At 42.1% G+C, this 14799-nt stretch overlaps 1 protein-coding gene across 11 annotated transcripts in view; it reads left to right on the forward strand.

The window, feature by feature from the left end:
• Positions 1 to 14799, forward strand: part of KCTD20 (potassium channel tetramerization domain containing 20) — a 28951-nt gene that overhangs the window by 5156 nt on the left and 8996 nt on the right. Inside the window, exon 1 of one of the 11 annotated variants that reach the window (XM_026056604.1) lies at positions 1261 to 1309. The exons of 3 other annotated variants lie outside the window; for them this stretch is intronic. Coding sequence is in view for 4 of the 8 variants with exons in the window: in XM_026056598.1 (XP_025912383.1) it covers positions 14717 to 14775 (59 nt within the window). In the remaining 4 variants the exon portion in view is untranslated. 7 more of the 11 variants (XM_026056600.1, XM_026056605.1, XM_026056599.1 and 4 more) reach the window with 7 other exon arrangements.

The raw sequence follows: 14799 nt of genomic DNA on the forward strand, positions 1-14799 counted from the left end.
CTTGCTCTTGTGACTGCAATAAGAAATGATATATAACAACTAGTTTTCGCTGCTGTCCGGTGATAATCTTTGTAAGTAAAGTTTTGGTTGCGTAGCTTTGAAAGATCAGGCATGCGAAAATAGCGAGGCCGTATTTTATAGATGAAGGGTTTCCTCGGTAAAAGTAATTCCAGGTCAGAAAGCGTAGCTGGATTTTTTGGATCCCAGCCCAGTGGCTCCACTCTCCTGGGACAACAGCTGGCCACATTTCCTGACATTAATCTGCGAGTCCATGTTATGTTTTAGATTGTCCTATTAACYGTCTTGATTAAGGACGCACCCCAACTACAGCAGATTTTCTCGGTTTAATAATCACTGACATTATTTTTTTAAAAGTGGTATTTGTAGGGAAATGCATCTGCTTTGTGGCTTGAGCGACTGCAATTCTCGCTCAGTATGTTTTGATACCTTAACATAACCGGAGTGAAAAGTCTGCAAAGGAGGAGAGTGGGGGGAAAGGCAGGAGGAGAGCGACTGTTCTGAGCTGCTTTGTAGCAAAGGCTGTAGCACTTTCAGTTTCTCGGATTTCCTAGTAGGACTGCGAATGAAAGGGATGAGTTTTACAAGTCTCTCCCAGTTTGTGTGGTTGATGTCATCTGCTAGATCTACATAACTGGGACAAATGAAGGAGGAAAATGGAGAATAAGGAAGCTTTAACCTTTGTGGAAGCTGACTAATTTCTTCCTCTGGGTGAGCAGATTAAAAATCATGGTATTATGTAACCTCTAGCCACTGCAGAGATTACTACAGCCGGGAACATTATCTACTGTAGCAATTAATAGTTATGAATGAGTTCCCTAATCCATTGATATGAATGTTTTAGCAGGCATTTGAAAACCTTCTTGCAGACCAATGCTTTTTGATAAGGCTGCCTTCAGGTGTTAGTGGCTGATACAGGCTCAGGAGATAAAAGGTCTTTGCTACTGTAAACTTCTATACAAATAAGATGATAAAGACTTACTACATGTCTTGGAGTTTTTGGAATTTCTTGTCAGTTGTTGTTTGCCTCATTTGTTGTAACCTTATTTAGGAGGCCAACTAAAGAATGGGAAAGAAACATACAGTTTATTAAATTCCAGTAAGTATAGATTTGCTGTTATGGCTTGACCATTTGCTACATCAGTATAATTTCTGTAATACACACGTGAGCGTGATCTTTTTTTCTTCTAAAAGATGTTTTCTGCAGTATTGACTCTGTTCCTTTTCCTTTCAGATAGGCCAGGTTGCATGTATGGAGAATCATAAGATGATTCAGTCATCTTCAAATCAGGTGATTCAAGTACATTTGTTAAATGATTTAGTTTTAAAACAAAGCAGTTCAAAAACTCAAAGCTTCTAGGGCTGTCGGGGAACTGGTTCCTTGCAAAGCACCGTTTTTGTTAATCTCCACAGTTTCTGTGGGGTCCATAGAAACTTATGGTGTGTTAATTAGCTAATGTTTGAGTAATTTTGGACTAGACAGGTTTCAGATTTTACCCTTAATACTGCTTATCTCTGGGCTAAGCAGTACTGCACAGCAGTTCAAAACCTTCTTTTTTTAGTATTATTTGAGGCATTGATTTTGATGCTGTACTAATGGAGAAAAATATTGGTTGTGCAAATTTCTTGGGCATTTATGAACATCGGGTAGGATAGGAGCTTTCTCATTATCACCTCCCAGAACAGTTGATGTTTCCGATCCTGTATCGGGGTCCCCGTCGTGTCTGCCCCGTTCCCTGTGGCAGCCTGTGTATTTTCAAATGTGCACGTAAGGCTGAGGTCAGACATGCTGTTCAGGCTGCTGCAGAGTGGTTTGAAAAGGTTGCTGTGACTCAGCCTTGCGTCACTGCTCCCTGCCTGCTGGAGATGGTAGTCCCATCCCGGAGCCGTATGATGTCGTGCAGTCAAAAAGGCCTAAATTAACATAGTTGACAGTGAGAAAGTGCTTTTACGTGCAGCTTTGCTGTCAGACTCGAGGAGCGGTGATAAACAGCTGGTGTTGAGACGGTTAGCGTCAAGTGTGCTACGTGAGATACCGAAGTGAAACCAGTCTGTTATGCATGTCATCCAGTATTGGACGGAGCAAGGGGGAAACTGGATTTCTGTTTACTGTTAATTATAAAGCTGCGGAGAGCTTAGTGTATTAGAGCTGTGCTATATTTAAGTGGTACCCTGTCCGCCTGATGTTGCTATTACAAAATGTTCTTCGCCAAGATCGTGGGGTGAGCCACTGCTCTTCAAAGCTGTTTTTGAAACTCAGTTGTTTTCCAGAAAAATCATTAATGTGCCAGGGCTAAAGTGTATCTGTAGCTGTCCTCGCTTTGCTCTGTTGTTCCAAAACTGTTCTAAAGGTGTTGCAGACAACCATGGGAAATACCCCTTCGTCACTAGTGGAGGGGATCTATTGCATTTCTGAAAGATGAAACCGTTATCAGTGCAGAAAACGGACTGTTCTCCAGTCTTTCACCATGCGTGTTGCAGACGCTCAGTGTTATCTTTAATTAGGAGACTCTCACAGTTGAATTCAAAATAACAATTCAAAACAAACCTCTTGTGACCTCGGTCCAGCCAGGCTGACAGCTCTGGGGCTTAAAGGCTTTACTTATCCCCTGTAAGAGTTGGAGCCCTGGCAATTGGCATCCCAACGCCCTGGCACTGGCCCCACTGTGTCCCACGGAAGGGGCTGGATGGAGCCTTCCTGCCTGTAACTCTGAGTTTGACTCCGGATTTACCCACCGAGAGGTCACTTGGTGATGGTGGTTTCCTGTAAAGTGCCGGTGCCTAGTTGACATCCAGACCGAAACTATCAAACTCATTTCATGTGGTCTCTGTAAGAGCTCTAAAACATCAAGTTTTTAGTCCCTTCTGCTCCGGATTGAATCGATCCGAGGGTTAGCGAGAGCTTATTTATACATTACTAGCCCCCCTTAATTAGCAGGCTCTGCTGTAAGACCTATCTTCTTATTAAAGATCTCTCACAATCATATATAAGCTCTGATACTGAAATATGCTAATTTGTGTGAATCCCTCTGGTTATTCAGCAGAAGAGCAGAATGTTCCTCATAAGGACCAACTTTGGAGACGGTTTCTTTAATTAAAAGAAAAAAAAAAAATCCTAGCCTTTCTTTCAGTTGTTGTCTTTGAGATAAACACTTTCAAAACAGGCTGTAATTTTGACCAGTGCCAAATTAAAAGTTAGCTGGAGTGGACTGTTCTGAAACACACTTCAATTTTAGAACTTTCCACTTCCAAGAGCAGCCCTGTTTGGAGACCAAATGGGCACCTTTCCACTGCACGAGCACCTCGTTATGTGTGTTGAAATAGGCATCGTCTCTGCCTTTTCAATTTTGTAGTTTTTGTAGAATTTTCCCTTTTTTTAAACATCCACAAAATATGGCTAGAGTTGCTGGCTAATTTTGTTGAAACATATGATACTAGCCAAATATTTTTGTGAAAGAATATTAGTCACATAATGTAATGCAATATTCCTAGAAAGTCTTAGTTATTTATATGCTTGAYGTGTAAAATGTTTATCCAGCCATGTAAACAAAGCAAGAGGTGTCTTGCCARTGTACCATAGTAAGCCTTAGTTATTTTGAAATCTGGAGCAAGATGTTTTTCAGCCCTTAAAAATAAGGTATCGAGTCCTCTGCTGACATAGGCGTAGCACTTATGATTGGCTTTATCCAGCTGAAGTTTTAGCCCCCACTCCTGCCTCTCCAAAAATAAATCGAGATGTGCTTTCCTGAAGAGCTGCAATTGTGCTAAATAAAACTCTTCTGTTTACTTTGGTGCAGGATTACTGTATTATTACTTGCGGAGTTTGCTAATACTGCCCCGCTCTTTAACCTAGGCCTTATGTTTGTTTTGCTTTTTGTTACTGTCTGTGTTTTAATGTGTACTAAACAACCTGTTTGCTTCATTTAGAGAATTCGGACAATCGTTTCTACTGACAGCGCTGCTAGTCTCCGCTTAGCTCGTGCCTCGGCTCATGGGGAAGCGTCCCAGACCCGCCGCTGGACAGGATAGCTGTAGGTTCAGCTCGGTTAGCTTCAAGCTGCTTGCCCTGACGGCTGTTGCGGTGAGATACAGCAGTGCCTGGTGGGGATGCCAGATAATTACCCTGGCAGGTATCCTGTGCCATCCCGTCTCATACCAAAGTTAGTTAAAGGTCTGTCCGGACTCCTGTGTTGGGTTATGAAGCTTGTTGCTTGTTGCTGGTGCTGCTGCTAGGACCACATCTTGCACCAGTATGGCCCAGCTGCAGCCAGTGCCCTCCCCATCCCCATGGTTCAGCCTACCTTCAGGCCTCGGAACAGGGGCAGAGAGATGTGTAGGTACAACAGAGCTTGTTCAGGTACATTTATAAGCACTGAACTCCTGACTGTAGTATAGAGGAAGCCTTTTTCCAAGACGGGACACTTTCAACTTTAACTGCATTTCATTAAACAATTTCCCTGTTTTTCTTGATGCTTTGTTATCCTGAGATGTCTTTAGTGAATAGCTGCAGTAACAGTGTTCAGCTTTCAAAAATCTGCCTTCTGTTGTTAGTTGTCTCAAGCTGCTGCCATGTAATTGGTTAAAAATGAATGGCAGTTAGAGTTGTAGCAGATGAGCCAGGAATGAGTTAGCAGTTACTTGTTGGGATCCTTTCCAGAGAAGGAAGGTGGAGTTTTAAGCTGCTTGCAGCCTTTCTAAAATAAGAGTCAAAGTGAGTAAGTGCTTTGTGTTGTGGATGAAACATTGAGCAAGTTCGGTAGGGAACTAAAGGCTCACTAAGTGAGGAGAGGAATTTTATTTTATTTTGAATATTCTCTCCAGTGATATTCTGCTATAAAATAATCCACTCATTGAACCTGTTGTGTATTTCAAAATATGCTCGTTCTTAATATACTGATCCTGACCTCAAGGGGGTCTGCGTAGGGGAGTTACTCTACTGAAAGCAAATAGGGTAGTGCTCAAATGTGTTGAAAGTGCACCAACCTACCTTGCTCTTGAGCATCCTGTGTGGAGTTTTAATAGGACTAAATGCTAATAACTCGTCTCACCTGTGTGGGACAATATGCAGCTAATGATTAGAGGCTGCTGCTTTTTCCTTATATTCCCCCTTCCTCCTTAACAGGCTACGGGTGCTTTATTGATGGTGGTACCTGATTTGTTTTACAGGTGCTTTGTAGCAGACACAGGTCAGATGATTGGGCCTTAAAGAGCTAAAAACTTGCCCCCAAAGCAAAAGTAATACTGAGTGCTCGTGGTACGTCATGCTTACGGACAGAACAAATGTGTTACTTAGCAAATTAGTGACAACTTGATTTTGTTGTGTTGGATGGTTTAAGAAATCTCTTAATATATCTTTCATTAATATAATCAGGTATTATGTAATGTTCAGACTTTAAAACATGTCACTATACACAGACACTTTATCACTGGCATGAGTCAGGATAAAAATAGTTTCATGCCTCCCCAGATTATATTTACATTTAAAATTATATATTTTTTACCATTAATTTAAGCAGTAAGAATTTAATCCTGTCGTTCTGTGAAATTGCATTTGGAGCCATCTCTGAGCAATCCAGGTATCTTGGAGAGAAGCATTAAGAGCAACAGAATATATTGATTTAAGATTTGAACTATAAAGGGTAACGTTCCCAGGCCAAATGTGATAACGCCTCTGCAGCACTGTGCGTAGGCATCAGAGCTCAGAGGGACTCAGGTATTTGTATATGGGGCTCATTAGCAAGGCACCTGCGGGGCACTGACATATCCAAAGGAGACACTTTATCCCCAGTTATTGTAAATTTATGTTTGGGCCCTAATCCAAGGTCTTCTGGACACTGGAATTCACGTGCATGTGGTTAAACACCTATTCAGGTGCTTTAGAAAACTTAGTAGTTAATTCCTTTCTGCCCGCATAAGGGATATGTGGCAGATCAATGGCAAGAGTGTACTTAACTGTGGAGCATCGAGGGTTTATAAAACTGCCCCTGTTCTATTGGGCTATTCCTGAAAAAGCAAGCTGAACCAGAAATCTGGAGAGAGAGATTTGGTTGTGTTTGCTGGAAATAGGAGGCTTGAAATAATGCTAGTTGTTACCATACAGATTTTTATATGCAAACTTTCATGAATCGGGGGCGGCAGGGAAGAGAGGGACTTTTAAACTGAAATATTTACATGAATCAGACATCTGGGTTTTGGAGGAGTGACCATTGCCGCACAAACAGTTTAAACTCCGAAGCTTTGCTGTGACTTAGTGTTTCCCCTCTATTAAAGAAGGATTTCAGGATATCGGTGTTGGTAGCACTGAGAACATATGAGCCGCCAGTAAGTAAGGAGCTGGGGTGTTGCAGGGTGGGTTCTTGGCAGAGGGTTTGCTCCAGCGTTACCATAGGAAATGTGGGTGATTTCTTTCTGTTCAGCAGTGCCGATTGCTGCAGGTCCTTGGGTTGGGGATTTGAGTCTTCTCAGAAATACTGTTGTTCTTATGCTTTTTTGTGTAGCTTAGAATTGAACTGCTTCGCTTCTGTAGTGCAGACATAGGAATCGGTGTGCATTTGAAACCAAGTAAGATATAATTGCTGAAGAAGAAAGACAGAGAGAAAATAGCATGTTCAAATCTAAAGGGATAAGGTTTTATACATTGGTGAAATACATTTTTTTCCTGTTAGCTTTTATGAGTGATTTTGCAGTAAATGGTGGAACAGAATACAAGGCAAAACTGTCCGATGCTGTTGCTCCTGTTAAAGAAGCTTTTTGTATAAGAAGTTGTAGGTTTATCTAACACAAGTGAATACAAAGCTTAACTCAGATGTCACCTGCCTAAAACTGTATTTATTTAGTTCAGTATTATGTATGTTAGAAGAGAAACATTTGTTTTCCTGTCTAGAAGTAGATAAAAGATCTTGCTTATATTAGGAGCGGCTCATCTTTTACTAGGTTTTTTCCTTACCGTGGTCAGATCCATATACTGCATTCTTCTAGCTAGAAAAGAGGTATATATTCTGTACTGCCGTGGCTAGCTGTATTTAAATTGCTAACTGAATTTAGTTAGGCAGCTATAGCGAAGCTGCCATTACTATATATGTGTTAGGATGCTTTTTACGAGGATGAGATACAGGAACTAGCATTTTGCAGATGACCGATTTTAAACCAATAGTGTGAATAGTGGATGTAGCCTTCATAGGTTGCTTGGCTATCCTCTTAAACAGTCCTAACTTTGAGCCTTACAGAGAGGGAAATAGCCCTAGCAAAGCAGTAACCTGTTGCCTTGTTCCGAAGTTTTGCTGTCTTCTGAGACGCCCGGTTGTAGGACACTACTGGATGCACTTAATCTCTTCCAGTTTGAGAATCTGTCATGATGTAACTTTCCTATTTTGGAAAAGTCTGCAATAGGTTGCTTAAAATCAATACCTCTCAACTAGTTTTCTGCATGTGTTAGTCCTGCTGACTATAGGTTGGCAAAAGAAATGATACCATCGGTGTGGAGAATCGCTGCGGTAAGTGCCGTTAGCAGTGGTGCTAGCTTTCGGCATGTGAACCAGGCGCTGTCAGTTGCAGAAGAACCTGGCAAACCATGATCCTTAAATCAAGGTGTAGCTGTGCAGAGTTAAATCATTAAAACCCTACTGCAGACTAGTCTTGAATTACATTTGTAGAAACAGTGGATTTTTGTTAAGACTCAAGTAAACGAGTAAGTCTGCAAACTTTGCTAACAGTGAAGCACTATGCACAGAATAGGAGAAAACAATCAAGCGTTTCATCAGCCTTCTTGCATTCTCTTGCCAGAATTTTTAAGCTGTCCTGAATTGCATCAGTCCTGCCGGACATCATTTTCCATCTATAATTTGGAGCCAGATGGAAAATGAATCCACTGTATATTGATAGAGCCATTTCATAACAAGGGAAGACCATTTTGTAATGCGTCTGTGCCAGTGCAGCCTGTAAATCACCCTTTTTTTGGTCTGGTTATATTTGTCTGTAGCAGAAAATGAAACTAGAGTGTCATTAGCAGGGATGACAAAAGCATGTTAAAGGCTCCAGGTAGTTTTTCTTTCTGTTGCAGGTTGGTTAAATGCATTTTTATGTTGTACTTCTAAGATAGAGGCACATCTACAGGTGTCACTGAGAGGACAACATGAGACCTACCAAGTCTCATATTGCACTTACCGTAAAGCCGATGTTTTCCCGTCTCTGTACCCCCCCACCCTGTGCAACTTGCTAACAAGTCTGGGCGCTCTGACCTCAGAGACGGGTCGCAGGCTACAAGAGATGGTGGCACGGGGCATTGGTCTTCTGATAGGATCCATTACTCAAATCCGTGCTAGAAGGTACTCACGCCCAGGGCAGCCTGGTGGCACTGGCTTCTCTCATGTGACATTTCACACATGGCACTTCACCTTCTGGAAGAGCAGAAAACTGATCCCTCCAGAAAGTCTTATGCTTAAGAGAAGCAGTAAGTGAAGAACCAGATTTGTACTTGATAACTGGAAAAGTTCTTTAAAAAAGAAAAAAGTTGCTAATGAATGAGACCTTCTGAATCTTAAAATGTTTAAAGACTGTAGAATTTGGCTAAAAGCCGGGAGTAGGATTTAAAGGCAGGAGCCAAAAAAGTAGTATGTCAGAGCATAAAAAATTCCTGCTTGTGATTCATGGTGGTTGATGGCAAGCCCTTATGTTAGGTGTCCAGAGTCAAAGTGAGGTGTTATAGAGAAAATCATGTAGACTTGGAATCATGTAGTGTCAGGATAAATTGAAAAAACATAATTACAATGCAGGCATGTGATAGAAGATAATCATAGAAAGAATAGGGCTTTTCTCTTGAAAGAGAAAATACTGGACACTTCTTTCAAAAGCTTTATTTAAATTGGACATTGGCAAGCGAAGATGATTCTAGGTACTAGACTGGCAAAAGGCCATGTTCCTGTGATACAGATGTTTCAATAACAATAGCTTCAGACCTGTCACAATTCATTTTTGCCATATATTTTTGAGAGACAGTTAACTTTTCCTCCATTTAACTGTTGCTCCACTTATTGTAGGCAGAAAATCAATGTGTTTTATGCCTGTGCCATTGCTCTAGGAGAAATGCCTCTTTCTTCTGCTGTAAACTCTGCAATACCAACAACATGGGTCCATCGGCTCGCTTTTGAGAAGAAAAAGAATCGATAGAAGCTGGGGCCAAAATTCCCAAGGTCTGAACCTCATCTCTTGTGCAAGTTCTAGCCTGCTGTTTTCAGTGGATTTCCTTCATATTTGCAGAAGGAGACCCCCAGCTCTGTTCTCAATCTTTAATAGAGCAGAAAATTTGTACCTTTTTGCCTTTGTTTCTAACGGTAGGATTTTTCTCGCATTTTGTAGAGTCCTCTGGAATACTCCCCTGTGACTGGGGAATTTTTATTGCCATTGGACTTAGCTGACCAGCAGCATTTTTTTCCCCTTCTGTCTCTCAGGGAAAGCATGCATCTGGTGACTGAAAGCAAACATAACGGTTTTACAAAAATTAGAAAATTGGGCTGCTGCCCACTTGCCAAAACGATCTTTTGTCGTAGCGAGTTCGAGTAGTGTGTTCCTCCGTTCCGCTGTTCTTTTAGATACCATCTTCCTCCAGAAAAACATCTACATTGACAATATGTCAAARGACTCCGTACCAACGGAGCTACTGGGTTAGAAACTCGTCGTGGCCAAGAGCAGACCAGTTGAGAGAAGGTAAATACGAGTAGCGATTGCCAGATTTACAAAACCGTGGTGCTGGGCTGGTACAGCTGGGTGAGCCTGGCCGCGGCCTGCCAAATCTGTGTTGTGAGCTGCGGGGCGAAGCCGTAGCCCGCGGCGCTCTCCTAGCTTGGGTATCTCTGCGCTGCGCTCCGTTTTGTGGTTTAGACGTCCCCCATAGGGATTCGCTCATCCTCRTGTGCAGGAAATGCTTCTCGTTACTTCTCTCGGCCCAGCGAGATTTCCCTTTTCCTCTCCAGAGGAGGAATTCAATCCTTGCTCATTGTTTCTCTGCTTTTGTATGTAAGGAAGCTTTTGGCGTGTTCCAAGGATATGTTTTGAGACTTGAAAGCGAGGCTAAACTTTTTTGAAAGGTGATTATATTAGAAATACATCTTGTCCTAAACTAGTACAAACTGCAGAATTAGGTCAGGCACACCCTGAATATGCGCGTTTCCTGCTTGCTCATATTTCTGAGAATAATTGTACATGGGAATGTTTTTGTCGATTTAAAGGAGTGTTGTCACCTTAAAAATAAGTTGTTTGGAGTTTTATATAAGTCATCGTGGTTACGCTGTGGTTTAGTAAGAGTGGGAGGTTACTAACCATCTGATTCACTCGCTCTGTAGGCTGATCGTTCTTTGTCATTCACAAACTGAACGACGAAGTAAAGTTRCTCACTTCTACTATTTTTACTCTCTTCTTGCCATGCCAGACAACAGTGAAGCAGTGCCTGGGCTGTTGGATGTTACAGGAAAGGGCTCCACTCTAAACGGAATTTGACTGCTCAACTTTTCACGATTTTCTTTGAAGTTCTGTAAAGGTTTTACAAACCCTGACGCCTAGATTATTTTGTAATAGCTCTCTTAATCACAAGGGTAGGGATAAGGACCAAGTAGTAAAATAAAAAGTTAGGAGCCAGCAAGTCTGCGCTGATGTTTTTTTGACCTTTTGCTTCATAAAATGCCCTGCATCTAAATGGGTTTTCTTTGCTGTAAGTGTTATCCTAAGTCTATTGAAGTTTTTCCCTTGCACACATCGCCTACATACTATTTATGTTGGTCTGTGCAAGTTAGGCSTTTCAGCTCCTTAGAATAGCTGTGGGAGAACCATGTACCTTGGGAAATGGTTCTGGATGCTCCTGTGATTCTCTAGGGTGGTGAAGGATAAGGTASTGAAGATCATCCCAGCCTTTTTACATTCCAGGACACTTCCTTCCTTAAGAAATAGGTAGCACAAGCGTCAGCCTGTTTATCTCTGCAAAAGGCTTATAATATGAAGAGTTTATGCCCAAGATGTGGCATTAAATAAAACTTTTAATTTCTGACTTGTGCTTAAAAAAAAAAATAGGAATACACTCCCATACTTTTCTCCCAACAAAAGTGTGGCCCAGCACAAATCGCTGCAAAGATGACTTCACCTCGATAATCCACACAAAGTAACAGAGATGCTTGTTTAGTTGCACAGCTCATTTTTAACATTGGCATATTTGGGAGAGGAGGGACCTGTGTACTCCAAGCCAAGCAAAACCAGTGCTGAGAGTTGGACATAAAATATTACTTTGATCGATGCTGATTTCCTTTCAAAAATATTAYGGCCTATTCAGGAGATAACTCTGATTCTCAGTGCCGAACATGATGCTGGGCTTGATGTTCCTGGGTTCCTGGCTCCCAAAATMCAGCTGGAGGCAATGAGCTGTGGGCCCTCAACTCCTCTGCAAACTGGGCAGCAGGCTGCTCAGGAGCTAAGCATCCCAACAAGCCCRTGGGAAGTAAGGTAGGGGGTTAGTTTAGAGCTCATCACTTCTGTGGCGCTGGCTGATTTTTGCTTACAGCATGGTAGAAACATGCATAGAAACTTGGACCTCAAAGAAGAAGGCAACCTGCTAGTATTCGTCCTGTTAACCGCAAGGTAGTTGTAACACCTAGCTAGTTAGTGGTGCCCATACTCTGACTGGTCCTGAAAATTATGTCCCTTCTTCTGYGTCCCTGCTTTCTGTCATGAAAGACTTCAGTGCTTCCCAGGGCTGTTAGGAGCAGCGAGCAGTTAATATTTGGAAAAAGCTTTGAAGATGAATAGTGCTAATTATTATTTATAGGTATTCATTCTCACCACGGGTAGTCCACCTTGATCCTAGCCATGAAAGGAAACCAGGACATTTGTAAGCTGGTCAGGTTTGAGTGCAGCCTTCTGAAGTCTCACAAACTAGTTTCCCCGCTGGGTTGTACGCGTGATTGCGATGAATTTGTCACATTAAATGACTAGTTTCAGAATTTATTGTACCATCTGGTCGCAGGTAAAGAATGCTGACTTGTTTGCCCCCGTTTTGCAAATGCAAAACATCTCAGGGTTTGGGCATGCCAAGAAGGGATAGCAGGGAGGGAAATGGCGTCAGCCTGGCCCAAGTTTGATGATCAGCAGGGCTGAACGTTCATCTTCCTGGAAAAATCAGACCTGATGCCTCTAAGAACTACTGCAATTGCAAAGAATATGTTTCTGAATCTTCCACCATCTCCGAGAGTTCTAGCACCTTTCACCCATGCTAAAGTTAGTGTAATAGGAAAAAAAAAAAAGAGAGAAAGAAGGTGCCAAAGAGCTGTTTTTTWAAAAATTGCATCTAACAAATTAAGCAGAAAGGAAGAGACTGGGAAAAATAATGTAGTGAGGATGTATCTGATGAAGTCCGAGAAGTGAGGTCTGTGAGATATTACAGTAGAGGATTCTGCTGAGCGGGTTGCAGAGCCTCTTGAACTGTCTGGGCATTTAATTCAAAGTCTAAGGTGATGAAAAGGGATTGCTCGCAAAGTTGCAGATTGCTACGTTCATCAGATCCAGTTTCATCGTTGCGAAAGTGCAGTCGGGACGTGTTTCATGCATGTTTGTTTCATTTAAACATCGCTTATAAGGCAGGCTTCTTGTGAAGTTGTGGAATGTGAGAAACGCTTGATAAAGCTGTTTGCCTCGATCTAAACTGCTCGTTGATCTGATACCCTGCCTAAATTCTCCTCTGAGTAACATATTAAATAATTAAGAGCTTGTTCAGATGATGTAAGGGGAGCTTATTGGCAGACCAGCGGTGATGGAGTACACTCGAAAGAAAGAGGCCTAAGAAATACATTTTATGCTTGTATTTCCTTATCAAACTTTCTTCATAGAGTCCTTCTGAGCTCACAGAGCCAAGTTGAGGGTGTTTGCAGCTTGTCTTTATCAGGGAGCTTGTTTCTATGTAGAAAAGTTGAAAATTTGGGGGGGAGGGTTGTGCAGTTACCAAATTTTGAAACATTTTGGTCAAAAAGTATAGTGTAATTGCAATGTATGCAATTCAGTGAATATGTTTTAAACCACGGCATTGGTTGTGTAAATAGTTTGACACTTGCAGTCTGGAAAACGGTGTGTTTCATTGCAATGATTACGATATATAAAATAGGGTATAAAATATATGTGCTGTATAAAATAGGAGAATGGTTGAGATTTTGTTGCTTGGTTTGAAATTCTCAATTTTGAGATTGATTTAAAAGCTTGATTTTTTGTGTGTGTGTTTTGTACATTATGTGAGGTTGCCTATTTGGGCACCCCTCCTGTGCCCCCAAAAAGGAGGTGTCTGTGTGCCGCCTCGAGGGACTAAGGGCAACTAAAGGCTGCGAGAGGCAGCCTGTGCTTGGGACCTGCGTTAGGCCAGAAAAGAGTGAAGCGGCCCGGAAAGCGTCGAGAGAGGGAGGTTGAACTCGGCCCAAGCTGGGTAATTGGTGTCAGGAGAGCCGCGTAGTGATGCACTGTGTTCTCTTAAATTTCTTGGAACAAAAATGACCCTCCTGGGCCCCTCGCGTTACTGTTCCTACCAGCCAGCGCCTTTTAAAAAAAAAAAAAAAAGTACGGTGACTTTTCAGGTGGTTTTACTGCTGCCAAAAATCTTCCTTCTCATGAATATTACATGAAGCATAAGCAACAGATTTTCTAAAAATATACAGAGGTAATAAGGCTGGCAACTTAGTATTTATTTTGGGAGATGGGAGGAAGGAATTGTTCTCCCCATTTGTTGGTCTCTCTCTAATTAAGAGTGAAATGCTTGYGCTGATTTCCAGTAATGATGAAACCTGCCGCTGAACTGCTCGTTAAGGCCTTCGTCCTCAGCAGGCCGTGGCCAGAAAGCTCGCCGACTCTGATTTGCCATTTTGTTGCTTTATTAATGCTGTATTTTATCTGGTTTGTTTTTAGCTGTGCCGGTGTTTTGCTGCGCTTTAGAGATGGCACCCGCAGGCGCCGGAGTCTTCATTCTCTCGAGAGAAAGACACAGGGCAATTGTTCGGCAGGGGGGAAATTGGAGAAAATTCGTTAATGAGGAAATTGGTGGTTTTATGGTTGAAAGAGTGAAAAGAAACACTTGAAGCCTGGAAAGGAGAGTTGTTTCTTGTCCAAGGCAATAGCAAGAAAAAAACAGGCCAAGGGGAGAAGGAGGCAGAAGAGAGCTGTTAGAAGATACAGAAGAGTTGAGTGACATGAGAGCAGAGAAAGGGAAGAGCCTTAAGAACAAGAAAGATGAATTTAGCTTAGTGTGAAGGGGCAAAACGGGGCAAAGATGTCTCTAACCATATGCAGAAAGGACATTTAAGAGTAGAGTACAACGGGTCAAAGCATCGTGTGTATCGGCCTGAGCCAGGGTGTGATGGACGTGAGGCTGCTGCAGGCGTGGGTATTCAATGCGATATCAGTATTTATTGTAGGACTGTACTGGGTTAAATATTGGGGGTGAATCAAGAAATAGGAAGACAAAACAGTGACTGGAAGCAGAGCACCTCCTAGTCAAACCTCAGGGTGGTGAAGAGAAGAGTGCCTGGGCTGTTAACTGGGAAAACATTAATGTTCAGGCTATAGCCAAGTTACCGAGCTTGTTTTGCCAGTGCTGGGAATCAAGAGGTTCATAAACATTTTTAAAGGGCTCTAGTAGTCTGGAGGTCAGGCAGTTGCCAGGAAGATATTTGAAGGAACACGCATGTCATCTAACTACGTCAGTGGTTTTAGACTGACTTTGAAGAAACTGGAGGCTTATAGGTAAAATAGACCCTTGGTTGCTTT

This window comes from Apteryx rowi, unplaced genomic scaffold, assembly GCF_003343035.1.
Source record: "Apteryx rowi isolate R43461 unplaced genomic scaffold, aptRow1 scaffold_132, whole genome shotgun sequence".
In the NCBI taxonomy this organism is placed as follows: Eukaryota; Metazoa; Chordata; class Aves; order Apterygiformes; family Apterygidae; genus Apteryx; species Apteryx rowi.